Genomic DNA, 21947 nt, shown 5'->3' with positions numbered 1-21947 from the left:
GTATATAACAATATGGCAGAAACTGCAATTTTTTTTTAAAGGAAGTAACAAAAATGCATGTTACAGGCCATCGGCAGTCACTTAATGCTGTCATTGAGATCAGAGATATGCCTATTGCTTATTAATTTGTTCATTAAAATTTTATTTACCCTAAATGTGATGGTATTCAAATGCTTTTAGTAGGTATGATTAATGTGGTGATTAATCATACCTGTTCTTTCAGATTGATACGTTCTTTTTTTTTTTTTTTTTTTTTTTTTTCAGTACATTGTTACCTTGCAATGGCATCAATTAAAATTGAAAATAATGAGCAAAAAATCCCTTCTCGTATTGGAGAATTTTTCAGTGGCCGATCAGTTCTTCTTACAGGTGCTTCAGGATTTGTTGGCAGGGTAAGTAGATTTTAAAAAAAATAATGTTGTTCTTTTTTTCTCCCTGTTTTGCAAGAATAGTAATGCAATAGCTTATATGAATATATGAAGAATTCCGATGAAATGGAACCCATATCTGTGAAGTTACTGCATTTCTGCTAATATAAACTGACATTCTAATAACTGCTGATTAATCGTTTTCATAATCAGAGAAATTTGATCTCTCTTGGTTATTACTGGATATTGGATAATATGCACAAAACATCAATCCAAATATTCAATAAAAGACATATTGAATATTTCGACACTGTTATATGCAATAAAACTGTTTCATATTTATTATCAATTTATCCCAATTAACTGAATTACAATTTCTTTGTATTCTGCATTTAAAGGTAAAAAAATATTTAAAGAAAAGTTTTAGAGTAAGAAACATTTTACAGCTCACTTGGGGAATAACTTTTATTCAGTGAACAGCAATATATTTTTCAATGTGATTCATTGTAAATCTGTGATGCATTTATTATCCAAAATCATTTCAAAAGCAGCGAAAACTCTTTCCACATTGACAGAAATTACTGGATTGAATTTAACAGTGTGTACCTTCAAAGCCTTTGCTTGAAATGAAAGTTCCTGTTCATCTGCATTAACAAAGTCATCTTTTTTTTCTTTTTTTTTTTGTTAATATGTAATCTGGAGTTCTTTTCTTAAGAGACTATAAAATTTATTCTTATTTTTGCTTCTGTATCTTCTGGGACGATTGAAATTTCTAACTGAACTTTTCCATACTTCAATTTCACTGCTCAGAGAAAGCCTCCATGTTTCAAGTTTGGTGATAGAATTATGTAACCAAGCAAAATGAGCAGCAATTATTTTCTAACCAAAGAAGAATTTTCTAACCTGCCAATAGCTGCAGTATCCAAAGCATTGACACCTTTGTTTTTTATATATACATAGAATCAAAATTTTTAGTATACACTTTTAAGAAGGATGTATTCAACTCTGGCAGTAAGCTAGATAATCTTGTAATAACTGAGAGTAAAGTGGAGGAGAAATTGTTGAAGATAAACATAAGAAAGGCACCTGGGGTGGATGGAATCTATCCAGTTATATTAAAGGAGGTGGCAAAGGAAGTAAGCAAACCCTTAGCCATAATTATGAGAGCTTCCCTGGACTCGAGAGGTACCCATGGACTGGAGATGTGCAAATATGACCCCAATCCACAAAGGATGATCAAAGGGAGACACAGGTAATTACAGACCTGTTAGTTTAACTTCTGTTCCAGGGATATTAATGGAGGCACTGGTTAAAGAGCCATTGCAGGATCATCTAGACAAGATTTCAGTTATAGCTCAGACACAGCATGGGTTTGTTAAGGGGGAAGTCTTGTCTGACTAATTTGATTGGATACTATGATGTAGTCACAAAGGAACTAGATGCAAAGAATAACTTTGATATCATATATTTGGATCTTAGAAAGACCTTTGGTACTGCTGCACAAATTGGAGAAGTGTGGCATTGGAGGCAAATTTCTGCTGTGGATAAAGGGATGGTTGAGTGCGAGAAGACAGAGAGTGGTAATCAATGGACACTGCTCTTCGTGGACTAATGTTATTAGTGGAGTCCCTCAGGGTTCAGTGTTGGGTCCATTGTTGTTTTCTATATTTATAAATGATATTCAGGCTTAATGTCCAAGTTTGCAGACAATACGAAGGTTGGCAGGGTTGTTAATGATAATAATGACAGTACATTGCTGCAACAGGATCTAGAAAAGTTGAACAGATGGGCTGAGAGGTGGCAAATGAAGTTTAATATTGACAAATGTAAAGTACTACATATGGGAAGCAGTAATCCCAGAGTAACATATCAACTCTGTGGTACCACACTGACAGTGGTAGAGAATGAAAAGGACCTGGGGATAACTGTGCAGGCAGATATGAAGTGTTCTGAGCCGTGCAGACGGTCTGCAAGAGTAGCTAATGGTGTCTTGCCAATGGTATATGGGAATTTTTCTAGCAGGGATAAGGAGGTGATTATCCCCTTGTATAAGGCAATGCTCAGGCCACACCTTGAGTACTGTATACAGGTCTGGAGGCCTCATTTTAAGAAGGATGTAGAGCTGTTGGAACGAGTACAGAGAAGGGCAACAAGGTTAGTGAACAGAATAAAGGGTTGCTCTTTATTCAAAGCAGCAGAATACTTTGGTTCAGGAGAGAACTGCCTGTGGTGGTTCTCTTGTGAATTAAAGCTAAGTATGCTTCTTGTTATACTTGTGCTTCTTGCTGTCTTTTTTGCTGGGTTATCTGTAGTGAGATATGATATGGCCAAGGGGATTTCTTTGAGTGCTTTCACTGTTCAGAGTGTGAGCAGCTTAAACTCCAATTCAGTGTTTGTTATAATAGGCTTATGTGAGAACTCGAGGAACAGAGTTGATGCCTTCGGAGATATTAAAAAGAGAAATCCATCAAGCACTCAGTTGCCTAGCTCAATGCTGGAGACTACTGTTGTACATAACATGATACACAACAAATTCCTTCATGGCAGAAGGCACATATTTACAGGAAGCAGCTGTTGTTTGTGACTTGTCAAGGAAACGGGGATTAGCATTTAGCATTAGCATTAGCATTAGTAGAGGCATTTGATGCAAGAAAGCAAGCTTATGCAGCATCAGCCAAAAAAAAAAAAAAAAAAAACCCACTTCCACTTCACCCCTCTGTTCGTTCAAAATACCTGTCCAGCTGAGCCTTAAACTTATTTAGGCTATCAACTTCCACGACAAGGGATGGAAGTCTGTTCCACCCACCAACCACCCGCTGGCTAAAGGCAAATTTCCGCACATCTATCCTACATCTGTCTTTCCTCAATTTGAATTTATGCCCTCTCAGGTGATTTTTCTGAGCTAGAGGAAGAATCCCATCAGCATTGAGCATGCTCAAACCATTCAAGGCTTTGTACACCTCTATCAGATCACCCCGCTGGTACCTAGTTTCCAGACACTGTAATTTGCAAAACTTAAGCCTTTCTTCGTAAGAGAACCCCTTTGTCCCATTCACCAATCTAGTTGCCCTTCTCTGTACTCGTTCCAGCAGCTCTACATCCTTCCTGAAATGAGGCCTCCAGGCCTGTATACAGTACTCTAGGTGTGGCCTGACCATTGCCTTATACAAGGGAATAATCACCTCCTTATCCCTGCTAGAAAAATTCCTATATATCATTGACAATACACCATGAGCTACTCTTGCAGCTCGTCTGCACTGCTCAGAGAACTTCATATCTGCCTGCACCACCACCCCCAGGTCCCTTTCATTCTCTACCACTGTCAGTGTAGTACCACAGAGTTGATACGTTGCTCTGGGGTTGCTGTTTCCCATATGTAGTACTTTACATTTGTCAATGTTAAACTTCATTTGCCACCTCGAAGCCCATCTGCTCAACCTTTCCAAATCCTGTTGCAGCAGCATAGTGTCAGTAGTGTCCTTGACAACCCTGCCAACCTTCGTATCGTCTGCAAACTTGGACATTAAGCCTGATATACCATCATCAATATCATTTATAAATACAGAAAACAATAAAGGCCCCAATACTGAACCCTGAGGGACTCCACTAATAACATTAGTCCACGATGAGCAGTGTCCATTGATTACCACTCTCTGTCTTCTCCCCCTCAACCACCCCTTTATCCATAGCAGCAACTTGCCTCCAATGCCACACTGCTCCAATTTGTGCAGCAGTCTTCCATGTGCAACAGTATCAAAAGCCTTTCTAAGATCCAAGTATATAATATCAAAGTTATTCCCTGCATCCAGTTCTTTTGTGACTGCATCATAGTATCCAATCAAATTGGTCAGGCAAGACTTCCCCTTAACAAAACCATGCTGTGTCCTAGCTATAACTGAAGTCTTGTCTAGATGATCCTGCAGTGCTTCTTTCACCAGTACCTCCATTAATTTTCCGGGAACAGAAGTTAAACTCACAGGTCTATAATTACTTGTGTCAGCCTTTGATCCCCCTTTGTGAATTGGGGTCACATTTGCACATCTCCAGTCAATGGGTACCTCCCCTGAGTCCAAGGAAGCTCTCATAATTATGGCTAAGGGTTTGCTTACCTCCTTTGCTGCCTCCTTTAATATAACTGGATAGATCCCATCCACCCCAGGTGCCTTTCTTGTGTTTATCTTCAACATTTTCTCCTCCACTTTGCTCTCAGTTATTACAAGATTCTCTAGCTTACTGCTAGAGTTGAATACACCTCTGGCATTCCCCTCGCTGAATAACTCCTCATGTGTGAATGTCGATGCAAAATATTCATTTAGTTTGTTAGCTACCCGAGCAGGGTCATCAACAGTTGACCCATCGATCTCAAGTGGACCAATCTGATTCATCCCCTTCCTTCTAGAGTTTACATAAGTAAAGAACTCTTTGCTGTTTTTCTTCGCATCCCTTGCCAAGGATCTCTCGTAATCTGCCTTCGCCTGCCTAACCTCCTTTGTAACTTGGTTACAGATCAACTTGTATCTATCATAGGCTTCCATGTCACCCATTAATTTATATGTATCCCATGCATTTTTCTTCTCTGCCACATGTCTCATTAGTTCATCTGACAACCATTTAGGCCTAAACCTTGAACAGTATTTCTTAGTTGGTATGTAAAGCCTAGTAGCTTCCACAATAAGTTCTTTGAATGCTTCCCATTTTGAATTTGCTGTTGGCAATATCATCAGTTGATCCCACTGTATAGAATTTAAATACTGTCTCAGTCCATTGTAGTCGCCTTTACGAAAGCAATACCCCTTCCCTTTACCCCTAATGGTAGTTACCTCTTTGAGTAACTCCCACTTCAGCACACTGTGATCACTGCCACCAAGTGGTTCATTTATCTGCAGATTCTTAATGCATGAAGAATCACTACTGATAATCAAATCAAGAGTATTACTCCCTCTAGTTGCCTCCCGAACATGCTGATGTAGAAAACAATCATCCAATAAATCCACAAAAGCCTTGCTACTGTGTGAGTGACCAGCCCCCAAATTCCAGTCAATATCTGGGAAATTAAAATCCCCCATTATAAGACTCTCTGATTTACTGGCCCACTCTATTTCTCCGAACAGTTTCTTATTATACTCATCAGAGTCATTAGGCCTATAGCACACTCCTACTCTCAATTTTGATCTCCCAATGCTTATGTCACACCAAACTGACTCGACACTGCACTGTCCAGCGATGTCGACTGGCTTCACTTCCTTGGATTTTATGTGTTTTTTAACTAATAGCATAACCCCTCCTCCCTTCCTATCCTGTCTATCCTTTCTGTAGACATTGTACTCCCCAAATTCCAGTTCTGCATTTCTTATATCTGTGTGACACCACGTCTCTGAAATCCCCACAATATCTGCCTTTGATGTTTTGAGCAATACCTCAAATTCATCAAATTTATTTACTAAACTCCTAGCATTGGTGTACACACAAGTATACATGCACCTGTTCTTTTTCTTAGCTACCCTAACACAACCCATGTGTTTACTTGTACCCCAATGATTCCCAGCAGTCTCTGAAATATCCTGCATCTTATTTTCCAGGCTGCGGCTCATTCCAATAGAAGCAGTGCAAGAATCACTTTCACCTCTGCCAGTGGCTACTGTTAATCTATTAGTCCTTGTATCCCCCCAATCTAGCAGTTTTCCGACCCACCTAACATTGCCTCGATAGCATCAGCAAACATTCTTGCACCCTTTCTATTTAAGTGTATCCCATCCCTGTAGAAGCAGTCTCTCCTGTTAACAAGTACAGACCAGGCTGAAAAAAATTCTACCCCTTGAGCCCTGCACAATCTTTCCAGGGCCGAATTGATTGACAGGGCTCTCATCATATACTCCCTCCTATCGTGTCTGGGCAGAATTGCAGACACTTTCAATTTCAACCCTAATTCACGGCTTTTTTTCATCAGTGACCTGTACTTGTCAAGTAATTCCGCCGGTCTCCTACTCTTAATGTCATTAGTGCCAACGTGTACAACTATATCACCTTTTGTGCCCTTAAAAGATGATATCCGCTCTACAACGTCATCAACTTTTGCCCCTGGCAGACATACCCTGGTCCTATTCCACCTATCCTTTTTACAAAGCATGTTTCCCGTTTCCCTGACAATAGAGTCACCAACAACTACTAGTTCCTGTGGGACCAGCGCATTCTGCCTTGGGGGTTGCCGCTGTGTTCCGCGATGACCAAGTGCAAGCTCTGGCATTGGTGTGGGCAGCTGAGAGCTTGATGGGCCCCTCACTTGTAATCCTTCGAGGGCATCCACCCTATCCTTCAAGCTCTCATATAGGCCCATAACAACGCTGAGTTGTCGCCTTATCTCCTTACACTCCTTGCATCGCACACACACAAAGACATCCCCCATGGCAGTATCATGTCCCATACTTGACTGCTCCGCAAACATCAAGCAAATAGTGCATCTTACAAGGCTGTGATTCAGAGGACAACTGCCCCCCTCAGTTCTCCCCTGGTCCACAGCATTCCCATTAGCTTGAGCCCTTTGCTTTGCTGCTCTGGTTTGAGTCATGATTTAGATTTACTTTCAATAAAATTTCAATTTCTGTACAAAATTAAATCCTAAACTTGTATCCAAACACAGTTATAACGCTATATTTATGTTTCAGTAACGAGTGTTATCTACGGAATATTTACGTTTCAGTAACGAGTGTTATCTACGAAATATTTACGTTTCAGTAACGAGTGTTATCTGCGAAATCCCTTTATATAACTTTCGTATCAAGTTATGTATTAATTATTTGTTTTTACTAATTATTTATGTTACGTAACCTAAGTGGTTATATGTATAATTAATTATGTTAAATAAAATTAATTATATTACGTTTGTAATCTAAGTCGTTATATGTATTTATTTAAACGTACAATTTAACTGCTAACGAAGTTCAACTAACGCTATCTAGTACGGTATATCGTATCACAAAGGCGGGAAAATTACGAACGGTTAGCGGAGTTGAAACACGTGGAAACCTTTACCGATACTTTTATGCAATTACAAGGCCGAGTAAAGAATAAATACACCAAATTAATCAGAAAATCACAAAATAATGTTATACTACTAAATTTAAATCAAAAGTTTTAGAAAAACAATAATTTCAAATCAATAAATAAGAAAAATCCACTTAGCGGCTTTGAAAACGACCGTCTCTAGTAGCCTCGTCAGCATAAATGCCAATTTGTAGAAACATATGATGCAAAAAAGCAAGGTTATACAGCATCAGCCAACAAAACCTTCCCATTTCACCCATTCATTTGCTTCAAAAGTTGGTCCAGTTCTTCCTTGAATTTATTTAAGCTGTCAACTTCCACAACAACTAATGATAGTTTGTTTCAGCAATCAACCACCCCACTGTCTAAAGGAAAATTTCTGCACACCCATTCTACAACTGTCTTTCCTCAATTTGAATTTATGCCTCCACAGTTATATAATCTGACTGAGAAGAAGAATCACATCATCATTGAGCTTGCTCAAACCATTCAAGGCCTTATACACCTCAATCAAATCATCACATTAATTGCTCTTACCAAGAAATGCTTAAGTTCTGCAATTTGCAGAACTTAAGCATGTCTTGGTAAGAGCAACCCTTTGTTCCCTGCACAAACCTCATTACCTTTCTCTATACTCCTTCCAGAAGCTCTACATCCTTCCTAAAATAAGGCCTCCAGACCTGTATGCAGTACTCAAGTTGTGGCCTGACCATTGCCTTATACAAGGGGATAGTCACCTCCTTATCCTGCTAGCAAAATTCTGTATATCGTTGAAAAGATCCTATGCACGGCTCTGGCAAGCTGTCTGTACTGCTCGGAAAACTTCATATCTGACTGCACAATTACTTACAGGTCTTTTTTCCTTCTCCACTACCCTGCATGTATACAATTGGGTAAAGCCCACAGGGTAACACTTAGTACATTATCCTGAGGTTACTACTACCCATATGCAATACTTTGCATTTGCCAATGTTAAACTTCAGTTGCCACCTCTCAGTCCATCTGCACAACCTTTCTAGGTCCTGTTGCAGTAGTGTACTGTCATTACTGCCATTAATCCTGATATCCCTTCATAAATATCATTGATAAATATAGAAAACAGCAATGGGCCCAACACTGAACCCTGGGGGGGGGGCTCCACTAATAAAATTAATTCCCAAAGAGCAGTGTTTGTTGATTACCATGCTCTGTCTTCATCCACTTAACAGTCCCTTAATGGATAGCAGCAAGTTGCCTTTAATGCAATTCTTCTCCAATTTGTACAACAGTCTTTCATGTTTAACAGTATCAGAAACTTTCCTGAAATCAAAGTATATGATATCAAAATTATTTTTTGCATCCAGTTCCTTTGTGACCACATCCTAGTATCCAATCAAATTGGTCAGACAAGGCTTCCCTTTAACAAATCTGTACTGTGTCTGAACTATAACTGTCTAGATGATCCTGCATTGCTTCTTTAACCATGGAACAGATATTAAACCAACAGGTCTGTAATTATTTGTGTAATTATAGACCTGTTGTTACAAGTAATTACAGTACTGTAATTACTTGTGTCACCTTTTGATTTCCACCTTTTTGTGAATTGGGTTAACATTTGCACATCTTCAGTCCATTAGGACTTCCCCTGAATCCAAGGATGCTCTCATAATTATGACTAAGTGTTTGCTTACTTCCTTTGTTGCCTCCTTGAATATAACTGGATAGATCCCATCCACCTCAGGTGCCTTTCTTATTTTTAACATCAACAATTTTTCCTCCACCTTGCTCTCAATTATTACAAAATCATTTAGTTCCCTGTTAGAGTAATAAACTCATGGCCTCCTTTTCTCTACAGACATACTGGATGTGTGAATGTAGATGCAAAATACTGATTCAGTTTGTCAGCTAACCGAGCAGGATCATCAATAGTCGAACCATTGCTGTGAAGTGGACCAATCTGATTTATCCTCTTGCTTACATCAGTAAAGAAGTCTTTGCTGTCTTTCTTTGCATCCTTTGCCAATAGATTTGTCTTAATCTGCCTTCATGTGATTAATCTCTTTTGTGACTTCATTACAGTCTAACTTATATCTATCATAGGCTTCCGTGTCATCTGATAATATATATATTCATTCCATGCATTTTTCTTTTCTGCCACGATTCTCATTAGTTCATCTGACATTTTAGGACTGAACCATGAACAGTATTTCTTAGTTGGAAAAAAAGCTTAGTAACTTCCACAATTAATTCCTTGAATGCTTCCCATTTAGAATTTTCTGTTTTTAACATCATCAGTTGGTCCCACTGTATAGAATTTAAAAACTGTCTGAGACCACTGTGTCCACCTTTACAAAAGAAAAACTGTTCCCTTTGCCCCTGATGGTAGTTACAGCTTTAAGTAAATCCCACATCAGTACTCTGTGATCACTGCTACGTACTGGTTCCTTTATCTGCAGATTCTTGATGCATGAATAATGACTGCTGATAATCAGATCAAGAGTATTACTCCCTCTGGTTGCCTTTTGAATATGCTGATGCAGAAAACAATTATCCAATAAATCCACAAAAGTGTTGCTAGTGTGCGAGTGACCAACCCACAAGTTACAGTTAATATTTGGGAAGTTAAAATCCCCGATTATAAGACATTCTGATTTACTGGCCAACTCCATTTCTCTGTACAGTTGTTCATTATACATTAGACCTATAGCACACTCCTATACCCATTTTTGCTTTCCCAGTGCTTATGTCACACCAAACTGACTCATCATTGCACTTCCATCCATGGTCACTGAATGCACTGCCTTAGATTTTATGTGTTTGTTAACTAACAGCATAACCCCTTCTACCTTCCTGTCCTGTCTATCATGTCCTAACCTGCCTATAATTTTTGGTTTCAAATGGTATATCATATATATTCGTTTTTATAATATCTTCTGCTTCTCTTTCATAGTTTTATATGTTCAGCCATTTTTATCATTCATCGAATTAATCTGTCAGCTTTAATAAGTAAAACATTTCCTTCTTAGCATTATACTGGTACAATCTTTACAAAACCTGATAAGGTTTTCATGTAAATATTTCTCATTGAAACCATTTACCTTGTGCACTGACATGAAGATTTAATAAATTATTTAAGCTGTTGTTTCTTGCAGTCTGCGAAATCAACAAAAATCATTAAACTATCATCAATGTCATGAATTTTACTTCTTAAGTAAATGATTAAAACACTTTTATATGAAACAGTTGAAGCTTCTTGTATAATGACTTCCTTGTTTTATAAGTTTTTTTTTTTAAGTATATAACTTAACTTTATAAATTTTCCAACTTTTTAACTTTATAAGTTTTTCAAAAAGTTGTTTTTTTCATTTTAGTAGATATATGAATTGCAACAAGAGGAACTATAAATCTAGATTGCAATGATATGCCCATTTTGGATGATTTCAAATTTTCTTTATTTGAAGAATAACAGAAACTTTAACAGAAAATGATTGCCATTTAGATGAAATGTGTGTTTAGCACTTTCATCATTTAAAGATACAACTTTTGAGTACCATTTGCACCAGATATTTGTTTTATTTTATTCTGATTCTTGACAGTATCAAAAAACGTTCTGTGGTTCATTATTAATATTATTTTTTCTTTGCTTTCCTGCAGATTCAGAAGATTTATGTTTATGATATTTAGAAGGAACATTAAAAAACTTTTCCAAACTTTGTCATCTCTTCATTCTGGATGTTCTTTTTAATATTTTATTACAAATTCTTGAATTTATGAATATCAAAACACTGCACAAAAATTAACTTACACTAATCATACTTACTGCTTACTTACTCAAGATTTTTTTTTTTTTTTTTTTTTTTTACGCAAGATTTAAAACACACACATACCATGAAACCAGAGTAAAAACTAAACTATTTAGAAGCAGTAACAACTACATAATTCGAGATTAATTAATGATAACCTGGTGATTTCCCTAAAGAATGTGCAACACAGCTGCGCTGCCAGCCATCAACACTCAAATAGTGACAATGCAGCTTAGTTGCAAGTGCACTATTATGAGTTTATAGTAGAATTTATATTATTAATTAATTTTACCACTTATCATAGTTATTATTATTCTATTTAACAACCAGTATGGAAGTATTTAAATATTTTAACAACCGAAATAGCCATACCAGTGTGTACTGGCTGAATAGACGTGTCGCTTGGTGAAGACGTAGACTTCTGTAGCTTCTGCAAGGCGATGAAAACTTATCGTCTTGCAGAATTAATTAACGTATTAATTTGCGTTTTACAAATAGATTAAATAGGCTTAGTGGCATTCCTTAGCTTATTTTTTAAATTTAGCTAGTGATTTTGTAAGTTACAACTTTCTACTCCTACTGCTATCGTAGTGGTGTTTTTAGTGGGAATTAGCATTAGCATTAGCATTAGTAGAGGCATTTGATGCAAGAAAGCAAGCTTATGCAGCATCAGCCAAAAAAAAAAAAAAAAAACCCACTTCCACTTCACCCCTCTGTTCGTTCAAAATACCTGTCCAGCTGAGCCTTAAACTTATTTAGGCTATCAACCTCCACCACAAGGGATGGCAGTCTGTTCCACCAACCGACCACCCGCTGGCTAAAGGCAAATTTCCGCACGTCTATCCTACATCTGTCTTTCCTCAATTTGAATTTATGCCCTCTCAGGTGATTTTTCTGAGCTAGAGGAAGAATCCCATCAGCATTGAGCATGCTTAAACCATTCAAGGCTTTATACACCTCTATCAGATCACCTCGCTGGTGCCTAGTCTCCAGACACTGTAATTTGCAAAACTTAAGCCTTTCCTCGTAAGAGCACCCCTTTGTTCCATTCACTAATCTTGTAGCCCTTCTCTGTACTCGTTCCAGCAGCTCTACATCCTTCTTGAAATGAGGCCTCCAGACCTGTATACAGTACTCTAGGTGTGGCCTGACCATTGCCTTATACAATGGAATAATCACCTCCTTGTCCCTGCTGGAAAAATTCCTGTATATCATTGACAATACTCCATGAGCTACTCTTGCAGCCCGTCTGCACTGCTCAGAGAACTTCATATCTGCCTGCACAATCACCCCCAAGTCCCTTTCATTCTCTACCACTGTCAGTGTAGTACCACAGAGTTGATACGTTGCCCTGGGGTTGCTGTTTCCCATGTGTAGTACTTTACATTTGTCAATGTTAAACTTCATTTGCCACCTCTCAGCCCATCTGCTCAACCTTTCCAGATCCTGTTGCAGCAGTGTAGTGTCAGTAGTGTCCTTGACAACCCTGCCAACCTTTGTATCATCTGCAAACTTGGACATTAAGCTTGATATACCATCATCAATATCATTTATAAATACAGAAAACAATAATGGACCCAACACTGAGCCCTGAGGGACTCCACTAATAACATTAGTCCATGATGAGCAGTGTCCATTGATTACCACTCTCTGTCTTCTCCCACTCAACCACCCCTTTATCCATAGCAGCAATTTGCCTCCAATGTCACACTGCTCCAATTTGTGTAGCAGTCTTCCATGTGCAACAGTATCAAAAGCCTTTCTAAGATCCAAGTATATAATATCAAAGTTATTCCCTGCATCCAGTTCTTTTGTGACTGCATCATAGTATCCAATCAAGTTGGTCAGGCAAGACTTCCCCTTAACAAAACCATGCTGTGTCTGAGATATAACTGAAGTCTTGTCTAAATGATCCTGCAGTGCTTCTTTAACCAGTGCCTCCATTAATTTTCCTGGAACAGAAGTTAAGCTCACAGGTCTATAGTTACTTGTGTCAGCCTTTGATCCTCCTTTGTGAATTGGGGTCACATTTGCACATTTCCAGTCTATGGGTACCTCCCCTGAGTCCAAGGAAGCTCTCATAATTATGGCTAAGGGTTTGCTTACTTCCTTTGCTGCCTCCTTTAATATAACTGGATAGATCCCATCCACCCCGGGTGCCTTTCTTGTGTTTATCTTCAACAGTTTCTCCTCCACTTTACTCCCAGTTATTTCAAGATTCTCTAGCTTACTGCTAGAGTTGAATACACCTCTGGCATTCCCCTTGCTGAATAACTCCTCATGTGTGAATGTCGATGCAAAATATTCATTTAGTTTGTTAGCTACCTGAGCAGGATCATCAACAGTTGACCCATCAATATCAAGTGGACCAATCTGATTCATCCCCTTCCTTCTAGAGTTTACATAAGTAAAGAACTCTTTGCTGTTTTTCTTTGCATCCCTTGCCAAGGATTTCTCGTAATCCGCCTTCGCCTGCCTAACCTCCTTTGTAACTTGGTTGCATATCAACTTGTATCTATCATAGGCTTCTGTGTCATGTGTTAATTTGTAAGTATCCCATGCATTTTTCTTCTCTGCCATATGCCTCATTAGTTCATCTGACATCCATTTTGGCCTAAACCTTGAACAATATTTCTTAGTTGGTATGTAAAGCCTAGTACCTTCCAAGATATGTTCTTTGAATGCTTCCCATTTTGAATTTGCTGTTGGTAACATCATCAGTTGGTCCCACTGTATAGAATTTAAATACTGTCTCAGTCCATCGTAGTCGCCTTTACGGAAGCAATAACCCTTCCCTTTACCCCTAATGGTAGTTACCTCTTTCAGTAAATCCCACTTCAGCACACTGTGATCACTGCCACCTAGTGGTTCATTTATCTGCAGATTCTTAATGCATGAAGAATCACTGCTGATAATCAAATCAAGAGTATTACTCCCTCTAGTTGCTTCCTGAACATGCTGATGTAGAAAACAATCATCCAATAAATCCACAAAAGCCCTGCTAGTGTGTGAGTAACCAGCCCCCAAATTCCAGTCAATATCTGGGAAATTAAAATCTCCCATTATAAGACTCTCTGATTTACTGGCCCCCTCTATTTCCCTGTACAGTTCCTTATTATACTCATCAGAGTCATTAGGCCTATAGCACACTCCTACTCTCAATTTTGATCTCCCAATGCTTATGTCACACCAAACTGACTCAACACTGCACTGTCCAGCGATGTCGACTGGCTTCACTTCCTTGGTTTTTATGTGTTTCTTTACTAATAGCATAACCCCTCCCCCCTTCCTATCCTGTCTATCCTTTCTGTAGACGTTGTACTCCCCAAATTGCAGTTCTGCATCCCTTATATCTGTGTGACACCACGTCTCTGATATCCCAACAATATCTGCCTTTGATGTTTTGAGCAATACCTCAAATTCATCAAATTTATTTACTAAACTCCTAGCATTGGTGTACACGCAAGTATACCTGCACCTGTTTCTATTCTTAGCTACCCTAACACAACCCATGTGTTTATTTGTACCGCAATGGCTCCCAGCAGTCTCTGAAATACCATGCATCTTGTTTTTCAGGCTTCTACTCATTCTAATAGAAGCAGTGCAAGAATCTCTTTCACCTCTGCCAGTGGCTACTGTCAATCTATTGGTCTTTGTCTCCCCCCAAGCTAGCAGTTTTCCGACCCACCTAACACTGCCTCGATAGCATCAGCAAATATTCTTGCACCCTTTCTATTTAAGTGTATTCCATCCCTGTAGAAGCAATCTCTCCTGTTAACAAGTACAGTCCAGGCTGAAAAAAATTCTACCCCTTGAGCCTTGCACAATCTTTCCAGGGCCGAATTGATCGACAAGGCTCTCATCATATACTCCCTCCTATCGTGTCTGGGCAGAATTGCAGACACTTTCAAATTCAACCCTAATTCTCGGCTTTTGTTCAACAGTGACCTGTACTTGTTAAGTAATTCTGCCGGTCTCCTACTCTTAATATTATTAGTGCCAACGTGTACAACTATATCACCTTTTGTGCCCTTAAAAGATGATATTCGCTCTACAACGTCATCAACCTTTGCCCCTGGCAGACATACCCTGGTCCTGTTCCACCTATCTTTTTTACAAAGCATGTTCCCCGTTTCCCTGACAATTGAGTCACCAACAACTACTAGTTCCTTCGGGACCAGCGCATTCTGCTTTGGGGGTTGTCTCTGTGTCACGTGATGTCCAAGTGCAAGCTCTGGCGTTGATGTGGGCAGCTGAGAGCTTGATGGGCCCCTCAGTTTAGTTCCTTCGAGGGCATCCACCCTGTCCTTCAAGCTCTCATATAGGCCCACAAGAACGCCGAGTTGTTGTCTGATATCGATACACTCCTTGCATCGCGCGCACACACAAAGACATCCCCCTTGGCAGTATCATGTCCCGTACCCGATTGCTCTGCAAACATCAAGCAAACAGTGCATTTTATAAGGCTGTGAGTCAGAGGACAACTGCCCCCCTCAGTTCTGCTCTGAGCCACAGCGCTTCCATTAGCTTGAGCCTAGAATATTAGAATATTATTATTATTATTAACTATATGGTGCAAGGAAGCCTGAGGCTTATGGTGCACCAGCCAAAAATATTTGAGTACCCTGAGAGAGAGAGAGAGAGAGAGAATCACCAAAAAAGAGAAGAATGATGATATCCAGCTCAGTACCCTGGGTGTGCCAAGCCCATACTCACCAGATATGAGCCCCTGAGGTTTTAACTGTACTGTAGCATAACCAGTAGCTCAAAAGAATAGTAAGGTTTAAATTGTAATAAAAAAACTATTTTGAAGGGTTTAATCACCTTTTGGCATATATCTGCTGTATTTTTTGATTAATTATCATATTAATTTGTGTTTTATAAATACATTAAATATGCTTAGTAGCATTTATTAGCATATTTTTTTAAATTTAGCTAGTGACTTTGTAAGTTACAAATCGCTACTCTTACTGCTATTGTATTGGTTTTTTTTTGCTGAAATATCATAGCATAATCAGTAGCGTAGAAGGTTTTAATCAGTTTTTGGGATTATATCTTTTATATTAAGCTAAGGATATAAAATTTAGCATTGTGATCATCATGGTATAGCGTAACTTGATAACATATATCTCAAATTTGATAGCTATGGTATAACGTAAATTTATATATAGGAATACTTATTACTGCATTAGCTTAGCTTAGTATAGTATTGTATAGTCAAGTATAGTATAGTAAATTAATCAATTAAATTTATTAACCTTATTAATTTTCATTTTTAATTAATTAAATCATATTTAAATGTATTAATATCGTATTAATATTTAAATTGTATTGAAATCATGCCAGAGACTAGAGTAACAAAGCAATGGGCACAAAGTAGCAGGAGTGCTGTGGTTCAGGGAGAACCAAAGGGGGCAATTCTCCAACACATCACAGCCTAAAGAAATGTGCAACTTGTTAAATGTTTGCAGACTTTTCTGGGATGGGACATGACATTGTCAAGGGAGATTTGTCTTTGTGTGTGCTCGAAGTAAGCAGTGTGAAGAATTTTAGCATTAGCATTCATTGTCATATGATGCAAGAAAGCAAGCTTATGCAGAATCAGCCAAAAAAAACCTGCTCTCATTTCACCCCTCCATTCGTTCCAAATACCTGTCCAGCTCAGCCTTAAATTTATTTAGACTATCAACATTCACAACAAAGGATGGAAGTCTGTTCCACCAACCAACTACCCGCTGGCTAAAGGCAAACTTCTGCACATCTGTCCTACATCTGTCTTTCCTCAATTTGAATTTATGCCCTCTCAGGTGATTATTCTGAGCAAGAGAAAGAATCCCATCAGCATTGAGCATGCTCAAACCATTCAAGGCTTTATACACCTCAGTCAGATCACCTAGCAATTTAGGCACCAACTCAGTGTTGCTATGGGCGTTTATGAAAGCTTGAAGGACTGGATAGATGCCCTCAAAGAACTTAAATTGGGGGAACCATCAAACTCTTAGCTGCCCACATTAGTGCCAGAGTTTGCACTTGATAATCAAGCAAGACAGCGGCAACATTTAGGGCAGAATGCGCTAGTCCCACAGGAGTTAGTTGTTGTTAGTGACCCTATTATCAGGAAAACAGGAAATATATTGTGCAAAATGGAAAGGTGGAATAGGACCAGGGTATGCCTGCCAGGGACAAAAGTTGATGATGTTGTAAAGCAAATATCATCTTTTAAGGGCACAAAGGGTAATATTTTTTTTCACGTTGGGACTAATGACATTAAGAGTAGGAGATCTGCGAATTTGCTTAACAAGTATAGGTCAAAGTTGAAAAAAAGTTCTGAGTTAGGGTTATATTTGAAAGTGTCTCCAATTCTGCCCAGACATGATAAGAGGGAGTAAATGATGAGAACCTTGTGAATCAATTCATCCCTGGAGATATTGTGCAAGGCTTGTGGGGTAGACTTTTTTCCCAGCATGGTCTCTGCTTGTTAACAGGAGAGACTGCTTCTATAGGGATGGGGTACACTTAAATAGAAAGGGTGCAAGAATATTTGCTGATACTATCGAGAAAGTGTTAGGTGGGTCGGAAAACTGCTAGCTTGGGGAATTTACAGAATAATAAATTAATAGTGGCCTCAGGCAGAGGAGAAAGTGATTCTTGCACTGCTTCTATTGGAATGAGCAGCAGCCTGCAAAGCGATGGTTGAGTGGGAGACCGGAGTTTCCAAGGGCTGATGGGAGTCATCGTGGAACAAGTAAATACATGGGTTGCGTTAGGGTAACTAAGAGTTGTTGTTGTTGTTTGGTTTTTAGGAGCATTAGCAACTAAGGCCATATTGCTCCGGAAATATGTGGTGGTCATTCCCTGACCTTTCCACATCCTCCGTATTTGGTGGGCATGGGCTTGAACCCCGGTCTAATCAAGAAGCGTGTGCTACGCACTGCCGCTCCTGCCCACCTGGCTACGGAGGCGCCGGGTAACTAAGAGTAAGAATAGGTGTATGTATACTTGCATGTACACGAATGCTAGGACCGTAGTAAATCAATTTGATAAATTTGAAATGCTGGTCAAGACATCAAAAGTGGATATTGTTGGGATATCAGAGATGTGGTGCCACATGGATATAAGCAGTGCAGAATTGGAATTTGGGGAGTACAATGTGTACAGAAAGAATAGACAGGACAGGAAGGGATGAGGAATTATGCTGTTAGTTAAGAAACAAAATCTATGGAAGTACATCCAATTGACATTTGTGGACAATGCAATGTTGAGTTAGTGTAGTGTGACATAAGCACTGGGAAAGGGAAAATGAGAGTAGGTGTGTGTTATAGGCCTAATGACTATGATAAGTTTAATGAACAGTTGTGCAGGGAAATAGAATGGGCCAGTAAATCAGAATGTTTTATAATGGTGGATTTTCATTTTCCAGTTATTGACTAGAGTTTGTGGGTTGGTCATATGCACACTAGCAAGACTTTGTGGATTAATTGGATGAATATTTTTTATAGGAACATGCTCTAGAGGCAACTAGAGGGAGTAATACTCTTCATCTGATAATCAGCAATGGTTCTTCATGCGTTAAGAATGTGCAGATAAAGGAACCACTTGTTGGCAGTGATCACAGTATTCTGATGTGGGATATACTTAAAGATGTAACTACCATCAGTGGTAAGGGGAAGGGTTTTTGCATTGGTAAAGATGAATACAGTGGTCTCAGAAAGTTTTTAAATTCTATACAGTGGGACTAACTGATGATGTTACCAATGGTGAATTCAAAATAGGAAACATTCAGGGACTTAATCTTGGAGGCTACTAGGCTTTTCATACCAACTAAGAAATACTGTTCAAGGTTCAGGTCTAAATGGATGTCGGATGGATTAATGAGGCTTATGGCAGAGAAGGAAAAAAGCATGGGATGCATATAAATTACCGGTGACACAGAAACCTATGACATATATAAGCTAGTCTGTAATCAAGTCACAAAGGAGGTTAGGCAGACGAAGGCAGATTATGAGAAATCTTTGGCAAAGGATGCAAAGAAAAACAGAAAAGAGTTCTTTACTTATGTAAACTCTAGAAGGAAGGGAATGAATCAGATTGATCAACTTAACATAGATGGTTTGACTATTGATGATCCTGCTCAAGTAGCTGATAAACTGGAGGAGTATTTTGATTCTATGTTTAGAAGAGGAGTTATTCAAGGAGGGGAATGCCAGGTGTTTATCAAACTCTGACAGGGAGCTAAGTGATTTTGTGATAACTGAGAGCAAATTGGAGGAGAAATTGTTGAAGTTAAACATAAAAAAGGCACCTTCATTATAACAGGATAGAATCTATCCTGTTATTAGCATTAGCATTAGTAGAGGCATATAATGCAAGAAAGCAAGCTTATGCAGCATCAGCCAAAAAAAAAAAAAAAAAAAAAATCCTTCCACTTCACCCCTCCGTTCGTTCAAAATACCTGTCTAGCTGAGCCTTAAATTTATTTAGGCTATCAACTTCCACAACAAGGGATGGAAGTCTATTCCACCAACCAACTACCTGCTGGCTAAAGGCAAATTTCCGCACATCTATCCTACATCTGTTTTTCCTCAATTTGAATTTATGCCCTCTCAGGTGATTATTCTGAGCAAGAGGCAGTATCCCATCAGCATTGAGCATGCTCAAACCATTCAAGGCTTTGTACACCTCTATCAGATCACCTTGCCTATGCCTAGTCTCCAGACACTGTAATTTGCAAAACATAAGCCTCTCTTCGTAAGAGCAACCCATCATTCCATTCACTAACCTTATTGCCCTTCTCTGTACTCGTTCCAGCAGCTCTACATCCTTCTTGAAATGAGGCCTCCAGACCTGTATACAGTACTCAAGGTGTGGCCTGACCATTGCCTTATACAAGGGAATAATCACCTCCCTATCCCTTCTAGAAAAATTCCTGTATATCATTGATAAGACACCATGAGCTACTCTTGCAGCCCGTCTGCACTGTTCAGAGAACTTCATATCTGCCTGCACAATTACCCCACAGGTCCTTTTCATTCTCTACCACTGTCAGTGTAGTACCACAGAGTTGATATGTTGCTCTGGGGTTGCTGTTTCCCATATGTAGTACTTTACATTTGTCAATGTTAAACTTCATTTGCCACCTCTCAGCTCATCTGCTCAACCCTTTTAGATCCTGTTGCAGCAGCATAGCGTCAGTAGCGTCCTTAACAACCCTGCCAACCTTTGTATCGTCTGCAAACTTGGACATTAAGCTTGATATACCATCATCAATATTATTTATAAATACAGAAAACAACAATGGACCCTGAGGGACTCCACTAATAACATTAGTCCACGATGAGCAGTGTCCATTAATTACCGCTCTCTGTCTTCTGCCACTCAACCATCCCTTTATCCCTAGCAACAATTTGCCACCAATGCCACACTGCTCCAATTTGTGCAGCAGTCTTCCATGTGCAACAGTATCAAAAGCCTTTCTAAGATATATTCTAAAATATATAATATCAAAGTTATTCCCTGCATCCAATTCTTTTGTGACTACATCATAGAATCCAATCAAATTGGTCAGGCAAGACCTTCCCTTAACAAAGCCATGCTGCGTCTGAGCTATAACTGAATTCTTGTCAAGAAGATCATGCAGTGCTTCTTTAACCAGTGCTTCCATTAATTTTCCTGGAACAGAAGTTAAACTCACAGATCTATAATTACTTGTGTCAGCCTTTGATCCTTCTTTGTGAATTGGGGTTACATTTCCACATCTCCAGTCTGTGGGTACCTCCCCTGAGTCCAAGGAAGCTCTCATAATTATGGCTAACGGATTGCTTACTTCCTTTGCTGCCTCCTTTAATATATCTGGATAGATCCCATCCACCCCAGGTGCCTTTCTTGCATTTATCTTCAACAATTTCTCCTCCACTTTACTCTCAATTATTACAAGATCATTTAGCTCACTTCCAGTGTTTACTTCATCTGTGGCATTCCCCTTCCTGAATAATTCCTCATGTGTGAAGGTAGATGCAAAATATTGATTTAGTTTGTTAGCTACTTGAGCAGGATCATGAACAGTTGAACCATCGATATCAAGTGGACCAATCTGATTCATCCCCTTTCTTCTAGAGTTTACATAAGTAAAGAACTCCTTTCTGTTTTTCTTTGCATCCCTTGCCAAAGATTGCTCCTAATCTGCCTTCGCCAGCCTAACCTCCTTTGTAACTTGGTTACAGATCAACTTATATCTATCATAGGCTTCTGTGTCACATGTTAATTTATATGTATCCCATGCATTTTTCTTCTCTGCTATATGTCTCATTAGTTCATCTGACATCCATTTAGGCCTGAACCTTGAACAATATTTCTTAGTTGGTATGTAAAGCCTAGTAGCTTCCAAGACAAGTTCCCTGAATGCTTCCCATTTTGAATTTGCTGTTGGTAAGATCATCAGTTGGTCCCACTGTATAGAATTTGAATACTGTCTCAGACCATCGTAGTCACCTTTACGAAAGCAATAACCCTTCCCTTTACCCCTGATGGTAGTTACCTCCTTGAGTAAATCCCACTTCAGCACACTGTGATCACCGCCACCTAGTGGTTCCTGTATCTGCAGATTCTTAATGCATGAAGAATCACTACTGATAATAAAATCAAGAGTATTGCTCCCTCTAGTTGCTTCCCGAACATGCTGATTTAGAAAACAATTATCCAATAAATCCGCAAAAGCCTTGCTAGTGTGTGAGTGACCAACTCACAAATTCCAGTCAAT

At 39.0% G+C, this 21947-nt stretch overlaps 1 protein-coding gene across 1 annotated transcript in view; it reads left to right on the top strand.

Moving 5' to 3' along the window:
• The first annotated feature begins 281 nt into the window (after positions 1–281).
• The window catches only part of LOC150077409 (fatty acyl-CoA reductase 1-like), a 119841-nt gene continuing 98175 nt past the window's right edge, over positions 282–21947 (top strand). The window contains exon 1 of the mRNA XM_090385892.1: positions 282–392. Within this exon, the coding sequence (XP_090242018.1) occupies positions 282–392 (111 nt within the window). The remainder of the gene's footprint in view (positions 393–21947) is intronic.

This window comes from Mastigoproctus giganteus, chromosome 12 (genome assembly GCF_048544385.1).
Source record: "Mastigoproctus giganteus isolate SK-2022 chromosome 12, ASM4854438v1, whole genome shotgun sequence".
Taxonomy (NCBI): domain Eukaryota; kingdom Metazoa; phylum Arthropoda; class Arachnida; order Uropygi; family Thelyphonidae; genus Mastigoproctus; species Mastigoproctus giganteus.
Note: the sequence above shows the minus strand (reverse complement) of the source record. Positions and strands in the feature narration are given on the sequence as shown.